Source organism: Diaporthe amygdali (assembly GCF_026229845.1).
Source record: "Diaporthe amygdali strain CAA958 chromosome Unknown NODE_1_length_4327563_cov_65_473760, whole genome shotgun sequence".
Taxonomy (NCBI): domain Eukaryota; kingdom Fungi; phylum Ascomycota; class Sordariomycetes; order Diaporthales; family Diaporthaceae; genus Diaporthe; species Diaporthe amygdali.
This window is the reverse complement of record NW_026517021.1, coordinates 3,320,118-3,336,590: the sequence shown is the minus strand read 5'-3', so window position 1 is coordinate 3,336,590 and position 16,473 is coordinate 3,320,118. Positions and strand designations below refer to the sequence as shown.

Sequence of the window (16,473 nt, the reverse complement as noted above, 5' to 3'; positions counted from 1 at the left end):
TTCAACTCCGGGGCTCACATTTGCAGATTCAGTTTCCCAATAACACTGGTCACGCGTTGACGTGTCTTGTCCGCCACTTCGTCAAACATGCTGCCGACCATCATCTCAACCAAATACGGCCGATACAAGACCAATCAAGATGACCTTGCAACCTTCCTTGCCGTCACTGGTGCTCTTTGCGGTGCGCCAAACACGCTCATCAAGCCGGACGACGCGTCCTCGGACGATGCCAAGTCGAATCGACCCAAGGGTAAAGACCGCAAGCTGGCCAAGCAGCGTGCCGCTGGCAGCATAATCGATGAATCGACGCGTCAGAAGGCTCCCAAGCTCGCACTTAACAGCTACGTTCCCCTAGCAAAAATCATTGCCAAGTCAACCAGTGTGCACGGGAGGATCCCAAAGTGGATAATCACGGTCATTGACAAGATCATACGCGACCGCGAGGAGTGTTTTCGACACATAAACGGCGAAGACGTGGCAGCTTTCCTTGCAAAGGGCCAGCAAGACGGCCACGTCCATCCGATCAATGTATTGCAGTGTGTTCGGTCAATCCTCCTCCCAAAGTACCAATATCAAGTGGCATCAAGCCAAAACAATGACCATCCCAAAACTCTGAGCAAGAAGGTCCTTGGTGAAACCTCCGGCAATGCCAACACGAGGCATACAGCAAATATGTTTGCTAGTCTGGGGATCAAGTCTCCTGAGAGCTCGCCTTCTTCAGGTAGTGATGATCATGACCAAATTAGGGCGATCGAAGCTGAGGATATAGAGAAGGCCGATGCCTGGAGAACTTCACTTGGTCAGTATCATGACACTCAGATGCATCCTGCATCAGCCGTTTTAGTTCTTGTTTTTATGCAAGCATCTGTCTCAACTCAATGACTGACTGTCGGCTGTAGCTCCTTCTCAGGTTTTTGCAGCCTATCCAGAAGCCTCCCGTGAGGAAGCCTTGCTCGCGCTGGGATCCTTGCGAGGTGACATGATGTTAATAAGACAGGCGGTTCTGGAACAGTGGGTCAAATTTAAAGATGGAGCTGTCGACCCGGCAGCCGCCGCGATCACTACGAATACGGCGATCGACCTCGTTCGGTCCCTTGAGAAGCAGGCTCGACCCGTCATCGAATCGTACACAAAGAGCCTTAACTCCAAGGATACTCAACTGCCTGTCTACTGGTACTCCTTGGGCAGCTGGATCAAGGATATCGACGACAAGACTTGTGGAACGAACATCTATGCACCACTCCTAGGAGCAGACATCGACTGCCAAGCTAACCAATCGGCCGACTTCAATTCCCGTGACAACACATGTGTGGAAGGCGAATACATGGGAGATTGGATTCTCGAGTCCCGTAGTTTCCGTTGGGCGTACATGTTGATACAGCTGTACTGTATGGAGTTCTTTTCCAAGACAAACGCAACGTTCAAAGTACCTCCTGGTCATGAGCCAATCCGTTCAGGTAGCGGTGGTCGCCCAGATGACGCCAAGTTGTTCGAGCAGATCCGTACTTGCCACGGACAGGACATTCAATGGCTATATGAGCTCTCGTTCTTGGCTAACTACGGGTTCGGTCCCGTCTTCCCATGTCTCGACGAAGTATCTCGCGGCTTTCGCATCAGTAAGCATTTTCCGTTGACCAGGATTGTCGTGCCACTTACCATACCTCAACAATATGCTGGGGTGCACCTTATGCATCTAGAGGCTGTTCCTCCTTTCCCTCTCCCTCTTCTTTTTGCACGAGATGCCCTCTTTGGTGTTTTGATAGCTGACTCCAGGCTCTTAAGTGCACGAGGATGTCGACCTCAAGCTGTGGGCCGTGTTCGGTGTCCAGGTATTCTGCGAAATCAATGAAGTTCTTGGGCAAGCCGCCCAGCCCCAGCCACTTCAGTATCTGAACAACTTTGTCCATGGCAGCCTAGACTTCTTTCAGAAGGCCCAAGACCTTTACACTTCCGTTCTTGTTGTCAACTCGGGAGAAGAGGTTGGTGGCAAGAGCGACGAGCCTGTTAAAGAGGCTCAACGGGGACACACCGTAATCAGTTGCTTGCTTCCTGAGCGACTTGACGAGGAGATCGAGCGGATGGGCCACAAGAGCTACCCGAATCTCAACAAATCTTACCTGATGAGCCAGCATCCCGTCCTGTGTGGCATCCTATTGCATACCGCGCGGTTGATGGTGCAAAAATATGGTATCACTGTCGAGACTTGTACCAGATCTATCATGAAGATGGCTCACTTCTACAATGCCTGCTCAACCTTTGACCCCATCAAGACTAGCTGGTTTGACCTCGACCACTGCATGACTGCGTTGCAGGGCCCCAACATCTTCATGTCAGGAAAGCCACCTAAGAAAGACACGAGGAATGACTTTGGCAAGGCTTTTTTATTCGCCGTTGGAGCAATGTCCCTGACTTACGCTGCGCCAGATTGTCGCGACAAGATGGGGAGACGGGGTCGAAACTTCACTGACGACCAGTTCAAGTCGCGCAAGAACAGTCAAGGAAAAACCTTGCAGAAGCTTGGCCCGGTCTCTTTGATGTTTGAGGACAGGTTATGCAGAGCTGGCGACAGGTACGAGCTCAACGAGGAGGACTTGCAAGCCATTACCGAGCGTGCAGCAGCCTACAAGGGCAGTGAGGATGAGAAGTACCGCATGCGAGCAATATCGAAAACATCTCGTTCCATTGTTGAGAAGCCCAAGTCAGTCGCCCAGCTCCTTTCTGACCTCAGCTTGGGGCTTGACCAAGAAGTGCTTCCAATTTCTTTTCCATACATTTGCCTCAATATCGAATGCACAAAAGTCATCTGGAAGCTAGAAATAAACCTGCGATCCACACATTACAAGATACTTCACGGCGAGCACATGCCTCCCGGCTTCGGAACTATAGCCCTTCATCTCCTCGCCGGACACTCTGACAAGCTTTGGATCGCAGCCGATGAGATCCACAACTACGTCAGAGACAAGACGCCGGGGAGCACCAATGGCTGTACAGCAGTCAAATGGGTAGTGGGCAATATCCGGGAGCCTCTGAGGTCCAGCCTTGAGAAGAAGATATGTGAGCGTATGCAGGAGGCTGCTGGAAGCTCGAAGCACACCACCATCGGGTTTGGTCCTGTGATGAACTATACTATTCCCGAGAAGCCGCAGAATGATTGTTAAAAGCCAGCTCACGTTGGCATAAACAACGCCGAGGCATCAAAGAAGAAAAGCACTGCAGCAAGTGACGAATAGGGACAGTGGATTCCTGTCCCAGCGCCTTCTTGATCCCGAGTCGGATGTCGAGAAGTGATTGGGTGTTGGCCTGCCGCGTGATGGCTATCAACCTTCGAGGCTGTCTGACATTACCGGACTCGTCTGACTGGAAGAAACGTATTGGGTTAGCTGCTGGCTTGCTGCTTGAGGATTGATGTCTGTCACTTGAATGGGCGTTTGGCCTTTTGAACCGTTTGTCTCAATCAATGTGTTCCCTTGTCACAAGCTTTGTGTCATACTACCACTGTCTGTGCCTATTTGTTCAGGGCGTAGAACCGATCAATTTTCGGGCAGAACCAAGTGCGAACAGTGCTACAGTAAGGCAATCTAGGCCTAGCATTATGCCTCTAAAAGAACTCTTCTAGAGTCTCTTAGAACTTTCAAGAAACTATGTTCTAGCTTCCGAATACCAGTGTAATCGGTTACTTGACCTGACATATCCCCACTCCACTGTCTCTCCGGCCGCTCTGCTGGCCCACAGCTAGGCCGTTGGTATTTGTTGATTGCTCAAGAGATTTCCATTCTTCCAGCCCCAGCCAGTATGTCAAGAACCTGCCGATCATATGCTCGTCAATTTTTGTGCCGTCTCTCAGTGCGTTGGAATACTTCCGCGCTTCAAACAGATCCAAGGCGTCTTCGGCACGTGTAGAAGCCTGGTTGTCATGAACGACTCCGTATCTTCTCTTGAAGTGCTGAAGTAGTCTATGATTAGGTACTGCGCTTTCTAGCCGGCGCAGCCATTCTTGTTGTGGGATTGCCTCGAAAGCGAGATTGTGCCTGGCGAGAGCAGGCAAGAACTCTGTATTCCAGTGCAGTGGAGTTGTGTTGGACACATGAAACACTCGTGCTCCCTCTGTGTCTTCATTGGATCGACTGCGGAATGCAAGTTCGATGATGGCAGCCGCAGCTATGTCAACTGGCAGCCAGTATTGCATGTCGGCTCCCTCCACGACAGGAAGCGCGCCGGTGGTCAAGGCGCTCTGTACAGTCAACGGGATCGCCTCCTTTGGGTTCCACATGCCACGCTTGTTATCACCAACAATCTGGCCCACCCGGAGAATCTGGACGGGGAGATCGACGCCATTTTGCGCAGCATACTTGACAGCCGCAGAACAAATCTCCTCCCCAACCCACTTCGATTGCCCGTAGCCTATTTGACTTGCGGCTTCCCATCCATACCTAGTCTCCTTCACTCCTTCTTGGGCTTTTGCAAGAGCGATAGCAGCGATGCTGGAAATGAATGAGAATTTAGGCCTAGGATTTAGAGGAGAACGTATTGCCAAGTTCAGCAAGTGCGAGATCGAGGCGATGGAAGGGTTTTCGAATGATGACAAGGATAGGTTGAAGTTCACTGCCCAGGCACCATGAATAATATCCGTGACCGAAGTACGCAATATCTCATAATGGCTATTGTTCAGACCTAGGCTGGTCTGTCCAAGGTCGGAGGCAAGGGCGACAATCTTCGATCTCTGGTGGCTATCTGTCACTTCTAGGTGAGCTTCATGGAGGGACTTGGTGATGCGCAAGTCTGCCGCCTCATCTGAATCTGCTCGAACGAGGCAGTAGACCTGGTCCACATCTGACGACGAGGCCAGACGATGAATCACATGGCTGCCAATAAAACCGGTCGCTCCCGTAATTAGCTAGGAAAGTCAGCATCATTGCTTTGGGGTGAAGTGATGTTCATAGCCACTTACAACAACACGCCCAGGACCAGCTTGTAGGGTCTGTGGTTCGCACTGAGCAAACTGAGTGTACTTCTTTAGAAGGCCTTGCGCGATTTCTCTTTCAGAATGAGTCGCATCTTTGGGATCTCGTCCGTTTCTCACCGCCAGTATATAGTTGGTAAGCTGGCCCACGGTGGGACTCTCGAAAACGACATTGGTCGGCAGGAGACGTCCGCCAAGGTTCACGCGCCTGAGCAGCCGCGAACGCACATATGAGGCCTGCAAGGAGTCCATGCCGAGACCGAAAAAGTCGGTGTCGATACCTAAGTCCGCATCTTCGGCTGACACTACTGAGCTCACGACTTCGCGCACAACGTCTTCGACCTCGTCGTCCGCGATGGAGACCTGTGTGCTGCTTTGCGCTTCTCTTGCGGCGTAATGCGCATCGATGTCCTCTTTGCACATTTCGAGGAACTTTGAGCGTATCAACGTGTCCTTCGCCGTTCTCGGCACTTCGCTCCCTGCTTCTCTGAAAATGACGGCATCAAGTGGGACCCGCGTGTAAGCTGATACTAGGGAATTGCCCAGCTTCAGGTCAGGGGCAATGCTAGCTGCCAGCTCCTCCTTTGACAGCCCTGATGCATGGGCCGACGGAACCACAACCAGACCGAGGGAGTCCCGTCCTGCGCCAAAGGCCATCGTGGTATCCACGTTGCGGTTCTTCGCGACAGCCTCCTCTAGCAAGTGCGGATCCGCCTTCAGGCCATTCACCAGCACGATTATGTCGTCTGCCCTGCTGGCAAATTTCCACTTCCTGGGATCTGTCGGATGGCGCACGAAGAGATCCTGGGTCGCGTACGAGCCATCAGGTCTGTTGGACATTACCAAGGTTGGCAGGCCAGGAAGTACGACCAGGTGGGAAAGCCCCTGATCTTCGTCTCCGTAAGGCTCAAACTTCAAATACGGCTCAGCAGCTGGCATAGGCATGTGCCAAACCCAGTCTGGTCCGGGGACATTACGCATCAGGGCACCACTTTCTGATTGTCCATATGGAGAGACAATGTTCACACCCTTCTCGGCCAGCTGATTTCCTAGCACCTCCGGGGTCGCTGAGCCGGCTGCCGCGACACGTTGTAGTCGTGCGAGCCTCTCTGCACCACCTGGAGCCTCGACGATGAATTTGAGTAAGTGTGGTACCGTCGCAAGAGCCTTGCACCGTGTGATGTCTAGTGCTTTCAATATGACTGAGGCAGTGACTGGTCGGGAGGCGTTCAGCAGGCTCAATGTGAAAGTGCCCCACAGTGTGGCTATGAAATGGCCAAAGCCAAAAGCATGATAGACAGGGAGCGTCGCCAGTATGTCTGGAACAGACTCGGAAATAAGCTTTGCTAGATGCATGAGATCACGACCCATGTGACGGGGAACAGGTTTTGGTAGGCCCGTGGTCCCTCCACTGTGGATGACGAAGAAAGGCGTCTCGAGATCGTCTTTGTATTCAACGACAGGGAGATCGATAAGAGCTCCATGTCGAGAGATTGCGTCGAGTTCTGCCATCTGTGCCATGGAAATGATATCAAATTCTGGCAAGTTTTCCTGGATAGTCTTTACTCTCTCCAGGGCTGGTATGGAGAGGCCAGATGCAAAGACGGCCACACAGTGTTGATGCCGTATCAGGTGCGCCAATCCCTGGTCAGGCAGCCGTGGTGACATTACCACAGTTGTCAGACCCATCCGACTAAGGGCGAAGAGATGGACGTAATATTCGAGGCTGGAAGCCCCTACAATGGCGACTGCGGGCGCCTCCCCGGGCTTTGCATTCTGTGCAGATTCTCTGAGAGACTTTGGGTACGTGCTTATTGCACTTTTCGTCAGGCGGTCTAAGTCTGCGGCCGTGTAGTCCTTGAAGTCCAGTTCATGGTCTGGATAGGATATCATCACCTTATCGGGTGCAGTCTTTACCAGTCGGCGAATGAGGATGTCGACGGAAACCACCTCTGTGGGCGGCTGGGGCTCCATAGTGACTAATGAATATAACACTAATTATTTGCTTTGCAAGGCAGAGTTGGTTTCTGCTCTATCAGCAAGGCGAACAGCTTCTGATATATATCCAATTCGCGTCTGGAGATGTCCCTATCCCCCTCACCGGACTACCGGTGCTTGTATTTCCCGGATTCGGGACTAATATGCTTTATCGCGAACTATGTGCGTAGGATGCTGCTGACCCGAATCCTCGGCCCCGGCGGCCGCTCTCAAGGTTTATCCTGACATATGTGGGGGAGAAACCAATCCCGCTTAATAGAATTGTCTTCAATTATGCATGAAAAGTAGATGGTTTCGCACAAAGTTTCGCTTTCGGATTTCGGCTTTGAGCCCGCTGAACATCGAATACATTCAATGTGGGCGATCCTGATTAACCGACGCGCCTTAAGAACACGTACCTCGGATCTGAAGCCCGAGGATGAGCTTTCAACATGAAGTTCTATTGGTTGTGTGTTTACATATCTGTGTGATTTGTGTGACTCGACGGTTTTGAAGTGGAGTTGTAGCCAATGCAACACAATTTCAGATTCAGCAGGCTTGAACCCGTGAGTCTGGGGCTGTGTGGATCAATGGCCATCTCATCCCCGGTATTGTACTAGTGAATTCGCAGATGTGCAGTCGGCATCAGTCTTGCGTGCACTAGACTCAGAATTGTACAGCGCGAATAGCACGATCGGGCAAGTTCTTCCAGAATTTGGACCAGCAGTCTAAACGAGGTACTTCCCATTCCCGGACGGCTCAGATTTGATCAATTCTATCTTCACCATGTCTAGGCTTTGCAAGGTGGGTGCGTCTCAAGGACGGTAGTGTGGGATCATTATGTTCTTTTCCGAGAAGTCACCCAATGAAGACAGTTTACACTGTTAGAAGATACCAATTCGCCGTACGCCGCCCTCAGCTATTGCCGTCAATGAGAGCGACCCCAACTTCTTCAGACTTGCGAGAACTCTGATTTCTTTTGGACTGAGACCAAGACAAACCGGATCTTTTGGTGTGCCACCAGTCAGGCGGGACAATTCCCGCTATTTCAAATGCTTCTGTCCATTAATAACCTAACGCAACGGCGTTTTCAAATGACCGGCACGTGCTGACTGAGCAGACTCCCGTTGGTCGTTGGCTGCATGTGGTTCCATTGTCTTTCAAACTTGGATCTGTCCCTCTGGTACAAGATTACAAAGCGCCGCTGATGATCAAGCCGAGAACCTTTTTTCACAGGTACAATCCAGTGCCATTCGGTAGCCATCCCGAAGTGGTGCCGATAAATCCGTACGTACGTAGATAGCCAGGTCCACGGTCATGGTACTGGCCACTCCCGAAATGATCGGAAGTCTCGGTTCTATCACTTCAAGAAGGTTGGCGTTAACCAGAAACCATAGCATGCAAGAGGAAAGCATCGCCGCAGTATGCGTCAATTATTGCGCGTCACCTGAGAGTCATCAACTCCTCCCTTTTGCGCTGAGGCTCAGGCGAGAGAGACAGAAGCTGGTATGGAAACCGTTAGTACAGTGACAGGGGCAATACAAGTCATCTTCGGGCCCTTCATTACTCAGCCGACGGTCTTCTGCGGTTTCGAGCCCGCCAGGCTATAACATTTTGTCCAAGCCCAAAAGAGCATCTACACCTTTCACTCCAAGCAGAAGCGCTGCTGCATGTCACTGCGGCCAACCACGGCCTCGAGAGCCACTTCGAAGTAATTTACAGCTGCGTTCATGTGCTCTTTTTTAGATCATGGATGTTAGTGATCATCCAACCCCAACCTCCCGGGGACCAACCCCAGCTCCCCGTGACCCCATCTGATGCACCACCGAGCCGTGGAGCCATCTCCATAGCGGCATTTTGCCGCCCCACGCATGGTGTGTGTGTTGATCGATTTCCACCGATGCTCAAGCAATTGTTCACCGCCTGATCCTAGACAGAATCTTGAGTCCACACAAACGCAGGAATTTCACTTCTGGGCGCCGTGGCAGAGTGGTCTAATGCGATAGACTAGAAATCACTGCATCAGTGATTCTGGTTATCTATTCTCCTCGGAGGCGCATGTTCGAATCATGCCGGCGTCGATTTGTTTTGCTCTCTCTTTTGTCTCGATGAGAGTTAGGTAGGCAATCAAGTTAGAAATCGTACTCTTCCATATCTGAATGGATATTTCCCTTGTGAATGGAATGGCCGGTGGCCTATACCTATGTGGATCGGGACTAGGTGAGCAGATTTATGGGCACTACCCACCACTAATGCCTATGTTTCGCATATCAACTACATCACTTGAATTATAGTGGTTTGCAAAAGCCGTATTAGTAGCTGAGGGCGTCCTGAACAACTATTCTTGCCTCTTTAGCTGTAATTGCTCCTCATTGTTCTATAGCGATGATAGGAAACAGGAGTCGAGGAGAGAATACGAGCGGGAGTGGAAAATGAGGGGTTGGGGGAGGCATATGGCCTTTGAAGACTAGAGGGCAGCTTGGATTAGTGGCTCTACACCTGTCTAGGTTGTTTTCACCACACGAGAAGACGGCTTCTAGGTCCTGAATCTTATTCTACACATACTGCCCCGATTTGCCGCCAGTATGCCCCAGCTTCCTCAGAACCACCTGGGCGGGACCACACCTCGGCCAAAATCCCGCTCTGCAGCCCCGCTTCAAAATCTCCGACCCATTGTCATCTCGGGGCCTTCGGGTGTTGGCAAAGGTACACTTATTGAAAAGCTTTCGGACGCACACCCGGGCACGTTTGGTACAACTGTCTCGCATACGACGCGTCAGCCGCGGGCCGGCGAAGTCGGAGGCGTAAATTACTACTTTGTATCCGCTCACGAATTCTCGACTCTCGTCTCTCAAAACGCCTTCGCAGAACATGCGTTCTTTAGTGGGTCCTCTTATGGAACTAGCAAGCAAACCATTGCAGACCAGACAGCCAAAGGATTGGTGGTCCTGTTAGATATCGAAATGGAAGGGATAAAGCAGATGAAGGCGGATGCAGGCGTTGACGCGCGTTATGTCTTCATCAAACCGCCCAGCATTGAGGAGCTTGAGGCACGACTCAGGCACCGCGGCACGGAGAACGAGGAAGACGTCCAGAAGAGACTGGCCCAAGCCAGAGCGGAGATTGAGTTTGCCGTCACACCAGGCATTCATGATATAATCATTACTAACGATGATCTCGAGAGGGCGTTTCAGGAGCTTGATGAGTTTGTTTGTCGACCGAGGACATGATTGAAGGTTGCAAAGACAGACATTTGAGAATTTCAAGGGTCATGAAAGCTTAAAATATCTTTCTGTGCATTTCTCTAGAATAAGCCTAGTTGCTCACAAATACTTAACCCCAAGTAATAGACAGTTCACACTGGTGGGCTGCTTAGAAAACATTGGCGCAGTGATGACTTGAAAATTAAGGTCATGATTGCATTAATAATCTACAAGCCGTCGATACTAATTAATTGTGGTGTTTTTTCGAACATTGCGAGGCAATTGACAAGTCTTGACTTTGTACTACCTGCATCATGTGGTCTTAGAAGCTTTCACAATATCCTCAATGCCAGCAAATGAAAGCTCCTCCATTGTCTCTCTCCAAAGTCGTTTCGCAATTTGCTCACCCTCAGCAGTGTATATGATTGGAGCCGAACTAAGGATTCAAACTAGATTAGTACTGATAGAATATATTCCAACCGATGTGGCAGGGTATTACTCACGGTCTCAGCTTGCCACCTTCCACATACTCGCCGTGAGACTCCTGTCCCTTGTTCACAGCGGCGTCAATCACCGCTCGAGCACCAATGGCAGAGGAGTGGCCGATGATGCGAGACATGATGAAGACGACGAGGCCGAGTATCGTGCCGTTTGCGTCACGGGCCAAGCTTGTTCCATAGCAGAACCCAGGGTTGGCCGCGTTGATGACAACTGTGGAAGAGGGCACCACCTTGATCAACTCGGAGAGAAAGAGCTGGAACAAGAGTTTTGAGGTGCTATAACGCTCAGCCATGTCCCACTTTGCTGGTTTCTTGTCTAGCGCAGGGAGCAAAGGATCTGCGTGTCTTTCGGGAAACTTCGCCCAAGCAGCCAGGTCCGAGGTCACAATAACAATGCGCCCGGCTGTGGATATTGAACCGGACTCTCTCATGGACTTGAACAGCCTGATGAACAGCAGGACGAGGAGGGTGGTGGACAGGTAATTGATCTGAACGTCTTCTTCGTGGCCCGTCGAAGGGTTGAGCTCCATATTGATTCTATACACACCAGCGTTAAGGATCACGATGTTGAGTCGATCAAGGGCACTTGCGCGCTCAGCAAAGTTCATGATTGCTCCGTAAGACGACATGTCGAGCTTCCATATTTCTACCTGCCCGTGTGAGAGCTTTCGTCCGGTGCCAGTGGATATCTTCTCGAGAGCAGCCTCGCCTTTCGATTCTTCTCGTACAGCAAGTACTTGAAACCCATTTGTAAGCAGAAGCTTGGATAGTGCGCTCCTTCAACCTGCATTCTCTACCGCTATACACTTCCTGAGAGCAATTCTGCACTTTTAAATCACCGGAAGATGCACAAGACGATCAAGCCGAAACAAGATTATTCACTTACTGAGCTTGTTTAAGCCCAGGTCAAGAAGCTGACGGGCGCACTCCACTCCGATACCGCCATTGGCACCAGTCAGTATTGCTGTCTTGCCATTGAGATCGACGTCTTTCTGAGTGGTTGCTGGGCAAGTTTCGAAGAGCTGGTGGCGAAAATACTCCAGGTTGCTTGCTTGCTGTTCTGGAGTTAAGTCAAATTTGGGAGGCTGGGCCATCACGTCAAAACGCGAAGATTGTAACACGAGGCGAGAGCTCTTATAAACGTAGTGGCTCGTAGCACTCTCAAGATCGGCGATATTTACTTTACCAATTCTGTACAGAAGATCATAAAGGGATCAGCGGAGTAGGTTTGGAAAAAGTTTCGACCGTGGATTGACGGGCCAGAGACATATCATCCGGTTAGCAGATAGATGCCATCCAGTGCTTGAAGGGTACTGGTGCATCCCAAGCCTTCAGGATTCAGGATTGCGGGGCTCTTCATTAGTCCTACATCCGCGCTACCGTTATTCGCCCAATGGCAAGATAGAGAAAGACCAACTGCATATTTGACAAGCGCAGGATCGAGGAAAATTCTAGGACCAGGGGATTTTGGTCGTGAGCGGCATGGGTAAATCTGCCAAATTTACGGCGCTTGGACAACCGCCTTCGAAACGCGAAGGTACTGCCCGGCTGCTGTCAACTCCTGGATAACTTCCTTGGGACCTTTTGCGCTTCACTTCAATTTCAGGCTAGATGTAAATTGACGGACCGATAGGCCGATATTTGGATAATGATGAGCGTCGTTATCGAACCTTTTGGCGCGTTCAGGAGTAAAATAGCCTTGTAATCAGGTGCTCTAGGTACTACCCTTCTGCATTTTTGTTTGCGAAATAGTTTTCCTCTGGGATTGTTAAGCCCAAGCTACCTTTTACCATACAGGAGACCATATTTCATCTGATTAGCGTCGCTAAGCAGGACAGACAATTACTGGGGTGAAGATATTTCGCCGGGCTCATCATGGCATTGAACACAGCTGTCGACGTTGAATATCTTACTCCTATATTCATGAGACTCGCACACAGAGTATTCATGGATTACTCATCAAGCGCATTCGAGACATTCACTATAAAAAATGACGATATATCTATTAATAATATATATAGATTCGACACTGGAATGGTTGTCTGCAAATGTCTATCCAAGTGAGCATGGCTGTGTGATCAACGTGTCTCAATCTGGTAACCCAGGTGGCTTTCTCTATGAGTTAAGTGGCTTTCTCTATGAGTTAAGTGGCTTTCTCTATGAGTTAAGTGGCTTTCTCTATGAGTTAATCGTCCAAACACCGACAATGGATTTCATGTGAATTGTGGGCTGAGCAGATTCGGAGCGTCTGATTATCTTCAACCCCTACCCCCCACCTTCAAGCTGGACGTGAATCCCTGGGCGCTTGTGGAAGTCTTGATGCAGGCAGCGTATTGACGGAGGACTTGGCTGAGGAATTTGGCGATGGCGTAACAAGTGGCACCAGTGCGGCATTCTCTTGCGTTCCGCCTCGTGCTCGCAAACATGATGTGACACGAACACAAGCCGGGTGCCACTAATAGGATGTCATTAATGACCAACTAAATGGCCACTTGACTTTAAGTTCACTATAAGAACAATAGGGCATGTTTGCTCGTTCAACCCTGAGGTGACTTACCTCTTGATGACTGCGTGATGGTAGGGATCAAATCGCCCGTTCTCTATGTAGGCCACACAGTTTCGATACCCGACCCGCCGCTCCCTACTGCTGCAAACACGTCCTCAAGCTCAAAATCGAGTCACTACCTTTACACTGCACGACATCCTGTGCTCTCTCCACACCTAGTCACTCGGAGCGAGCATTACACAGTTCAACAAAATACGCTAAGTTCAAGCGCAAATACTTGCGTACATCCGTCGCAGTTCCTAGTGAAGAACTGCCCACGAGCTGTGAAGCAGCAACAAGTGCTAAACTAGGCTTGCGACGGCGCACTTCGCCGTCCAAAAGGAGACAGACGGCCCCCACACAGTCCAACAGAGTCCAGCCACGCAAGCTGTCAAACTGTCTCGGCGCTTCTAGCGTAGGGCTGAGGTGGAGACGCTCGGATTATTTCCGTGACCAAGAACAGGAAACGCACGGTACGATGCGAACCAGGCACACCTTGGCACGCACTCGTATCTCAGCGACACAGGCCCCGAATTCCTAGCTTCTTGCTTGTTTTCCAGGCTGTTTCGAAACCAAAGATTTCGCCGAAATTGCCCCCCTCCGTGCTGCAAAGCACATGGCGATCAATTAATCTCATCACCCTTGCGCTCGCGCGAAGCAAACGCGAGGCACCCGAGCACGTCGGAAAGAGACAGCCACCGCGTACTTGACCAAACATGACAGCGAGTTCTATCAGAAGCTCTTATCATCACGCTTGAGGGCAGCGGGCCTCTGACCGGTCTGCCTATCTGCCCCACGTCACATTCTTGACGTGGCCTTGCAAAAGCATGCGAGAAAAGACGTGGATCACAAAAAAAGAGGAACAGACAAAAACAGCGAGAATTTCTTCTCTTCAGCAGTGACTCAAAGCCAGATATCATTTTTCTCCAAAGGGGTATCTGATAACTCGTTTTTGCCTAGAAGGCAGTGTGTGGTGGTACAGGACCATTATAAAACAGTAGTAGCACGTCTCCCAAAAAATACATATATACATATAAGTCCCTTCTTCTGGACTTCACAATCCTCGTTCCGTTGAGGATTCTCTTCCACTCGTTGATTCATGATGTCGTCCTCGTACACCTGAGGACCATTTGTGGTCGCGTCGTTCATTAATCCACACACACATTCTCATTTGGGAGGGGGGTTTAATTCTTCTCGTCTCTCTTTAGACAGCATTGCTGGGGCCGGAGTCCTCTCCGTCGTGGTGTCCGGCGTTGGGGGTCTCGCCCTTGTGGAAGTCGCGCGCGCCAGGCTTGAAGTGCATGCTGTCGGTGTTGACGGGCTCGTCGAGGGGCTTCCAGGACTTGGACTTCCAGGGGATGACTCCAAGGACGTACATGGAGTCGACCTCCTCGAGGGAGCGGCCTTGAGACTCGTTGACGAAGAAGAAGGTGATCAAGACACCGAGGAAGCAGCAGCCGGCGAAGACGTATCCGTAGCGGTAGCCAATGGCGGCGGTGATCCAGGGGGTGAAGAAGGAGATGAGGAAGTTCCACAGCCAGTTGGCGGCGGTGCAGAGAGCCATGGCGACGGCACGGTAGCGGGATGGGAACATTTCACCGACGATAGCCCAGACAAGAGGTCCCCACTATTTTTGCACCAGTTAGCGGATACGATCTCAGGAAGGCATTTTTGGGGTATGTAGAAACTTACAGTAACAGCGAAGCCGACGATGAAGAAACAGGCGGAGGCAATCATGGCGGAACCAACGGAGGAGTTGGTGCGGGCGTTGGCATCGTTGGGGTTGTTGTCAGGGTACAAGGCGAACGAGCCCAAGGAGGCGAAGATGATGAGCCACAGGAACATCCAGACACCGCCGATGATCATGGAGATACGGCGACCGAACTTCTGACCGACATACAGACCACCGAAAGTGGAGAAGACGTTGACGGCACCGAGGATCATAGAGGTGATGTAAGAGTTCGAGATACCGACGGAGGAGAAGATCTGGGTACCGTAGTAGAAGAAGAAGTTGGCGCCAGTGAGCTGCTGAAGAGCCTGCAGGGCCATACCGACGAGGACACGACGGAGCATAGCTGGAGCCGTGAAGATCTCAAACCACTTGGGCTCACCACCGGCGACCTCAGCCTCGAACTTCTCGCGGATCTCACCAAGCTCACGCTGGACCTCGGGGTGGTCAGGGGAGACGTTGGAGATAAGAGCCAGGGTCTGGGCGGCCTCGGCCTCTCCACCACGGCGGTACTGCCATCGGGGGGACTCGCGCATGGTCAACATACCGGCACCCATGATGGCCGGGGCGATGAAACCGACACCCATGGTAATGCGCCATGAGGCCTCAGATGAGATGGCCTCGGTGCCGTAGTTGACACAGTAAGCGACGAAGATACCGAGGGTGATGAACAGCTGGTAGGCGGAGACGAGAGCACCACGGGCTTGGCGGGGCGCGGTCTCGGACTGGTACATTGGCGTCAGGACGGAGAGAGCGCCGATGCCGAAGCCGTCAATGAGACGGCCCAGGACGATCTGGTACCATTTGTCCTGAGTAGTAATGCACACGATGTTGCCGACGATGTAGATGATGCACCAGAAGGTGATGGAGAACTTGCGGCCGAACTGATCGGCGATGGGGGCAGAGACCAGAGCGCCAACCAGGCAGCCAGCGCAGAGCATAGCGACCATCAGACCTTGCCGAACGTTACCGAGACTCAGAACGCCGTTCTTCTGGGTGTCACCGAAGTGTTCCCTGAAGTTGGCCATTTGTGTGTATCCAGAGATGGAACCACCTTCCCATCCGAAGATGAAACCACCAAGAGAGACAAGTAGGCCCATGACGGTGACCCTGAGGTTGAGAACCTTGACTGGGGGGTAGTTGCCGGCATAGTCGTTGACGCCGGTCTCCTTCTCATTGTGGCCATTTGGTGGTGTTGAGGCACCGCTGGCCGGTGTTTCTGCCGCAGACATGGCTGTGGGTGATATTGTATTGTCCGTGCGATACACGCGTTGTTGGTGTTGTTGGTGTCGCAAAGCAGCGGGATGTCGAGTAGAACTCGAGGGGAAAGATGTAGATTTAGATCTGGGGGATGAAGGTGTTTAGATATGTGAGGTATGAGCCTGATCGTGATGATGTCCAAGCACCAACACTATAGCGGGATCAAGAGCTTTTATGGGCTGGGGATTAATTCCATGGTGGCTTCTGTGGGCACATCACGAGGGTGACTCCAGACCTCCGTAGTCTTCTCCATGGGCTAGTATCATGGAGACACTGGAGAAGTACCACCGGGGCACCCA

The 16,473-nt window shown here is 51.4% G+C and overlaps 5 protein-coding genes across 5 annotated transcripts; 2 read left to right on the top strand and 3 right to left on the bottom strand.

Annotated features, from left to right (window-relative positions):
• Window positions 1-87: 87 nt before the first annotated feature.
• On the top strand, window positions 88-3,158 carry J7T55_006581 (uncharacterized protein; the record flags this gene model as incomplete). Its single annotated transcript, XM_053130246.1, has 3 exons — window positions 88-799; window positions 900-1,616; window positions 1,783-3,158. 3 exons carry the CDS (start codon window positions 88-90, stop codon window positions 3,156-3,158), a joined length of 2,805 nt encoding a protein of 934 aa, XP_053001345.1.
• A 515-nt stretch (window positions 3,159-3,673) lies between these two features.
• On the bottom strand, window positions 3,674-6,934 carry J7T55_006580 (thioester reductase domain-containing protein; the record flags this gene model as incomplete). Its single annotated transcript, XM_053130235.1, has 2 exons — window positions 3,674-4,894; window positions 4,949-6,934. The coding sequence occupies 2 exons, from the start codon at window positions 6,932-6,934 to the stop codon at window positions 3,674-3,676; spliced, it is 3,207 nt and encodes a 1,068-aa protein (XP_053001344.1).
• A 2,588-nt stretch (window positions 6,935-9,522) lies between these two features.
• On the top strand, window positions 9,523-10,167 carry J7T55_006579 (guanylate kinase; the record flags this gene model as incomplete). Its single annotated transcript, XM_053130224.1, has 1 exon — window positions 9,523-10,167. One exon carries the CDS (start codon window positions 9,523-9,525, stop codon window positions 10,165-10,167), a length of 645 nt encoding a protein of 214 aa, XP_053001343.1.
• A 285-nt stretch (window positions 10,168-10,452) lies between these two features.
• On the bottom strand, window positions 10,453-11,734 carry J7T55_006578 (NAD(P)-binding protein-8; the record flags this gene model as incomplete). The annotated part of the gene is made up of 3 exons (XM_053130213.1): window positions 10,453-10,576; window positions 10,644-11,349; window positions 11,527-11,734. The coding sequence occupies 3 exons, from the start codon at window positions 11,732-11,734 to the stop codon at window positions 10,453-10,455; spliced, it is 1,038 nt and encodes a 345-aa protein (XP_053001342.1).
• A 2,655-nt stretch (window positions 11,735-14,389) lies between these two features.
• On the bottom strand, window positions 14,390-16,146 carry J7T55_006577 (mfs monosaccharide; the record flags this gene model as incomplete). The annotated part of the gene is made up of 2 exons (XM_053130202.1): window positions 14,390-14,812; window positions 14,878-16,146. The coding sequence occupies 2 exons, from the start codon at window positions 16,144-16,146 to the stop codon at window positions 14,390-14,392; spliced, it is 1,692 nt and encodes a 563-aa protein (XP_053001341.1).
• Between the last annotated feature and the right edge of the window lie 327 nt (window positions 16,147-16,473).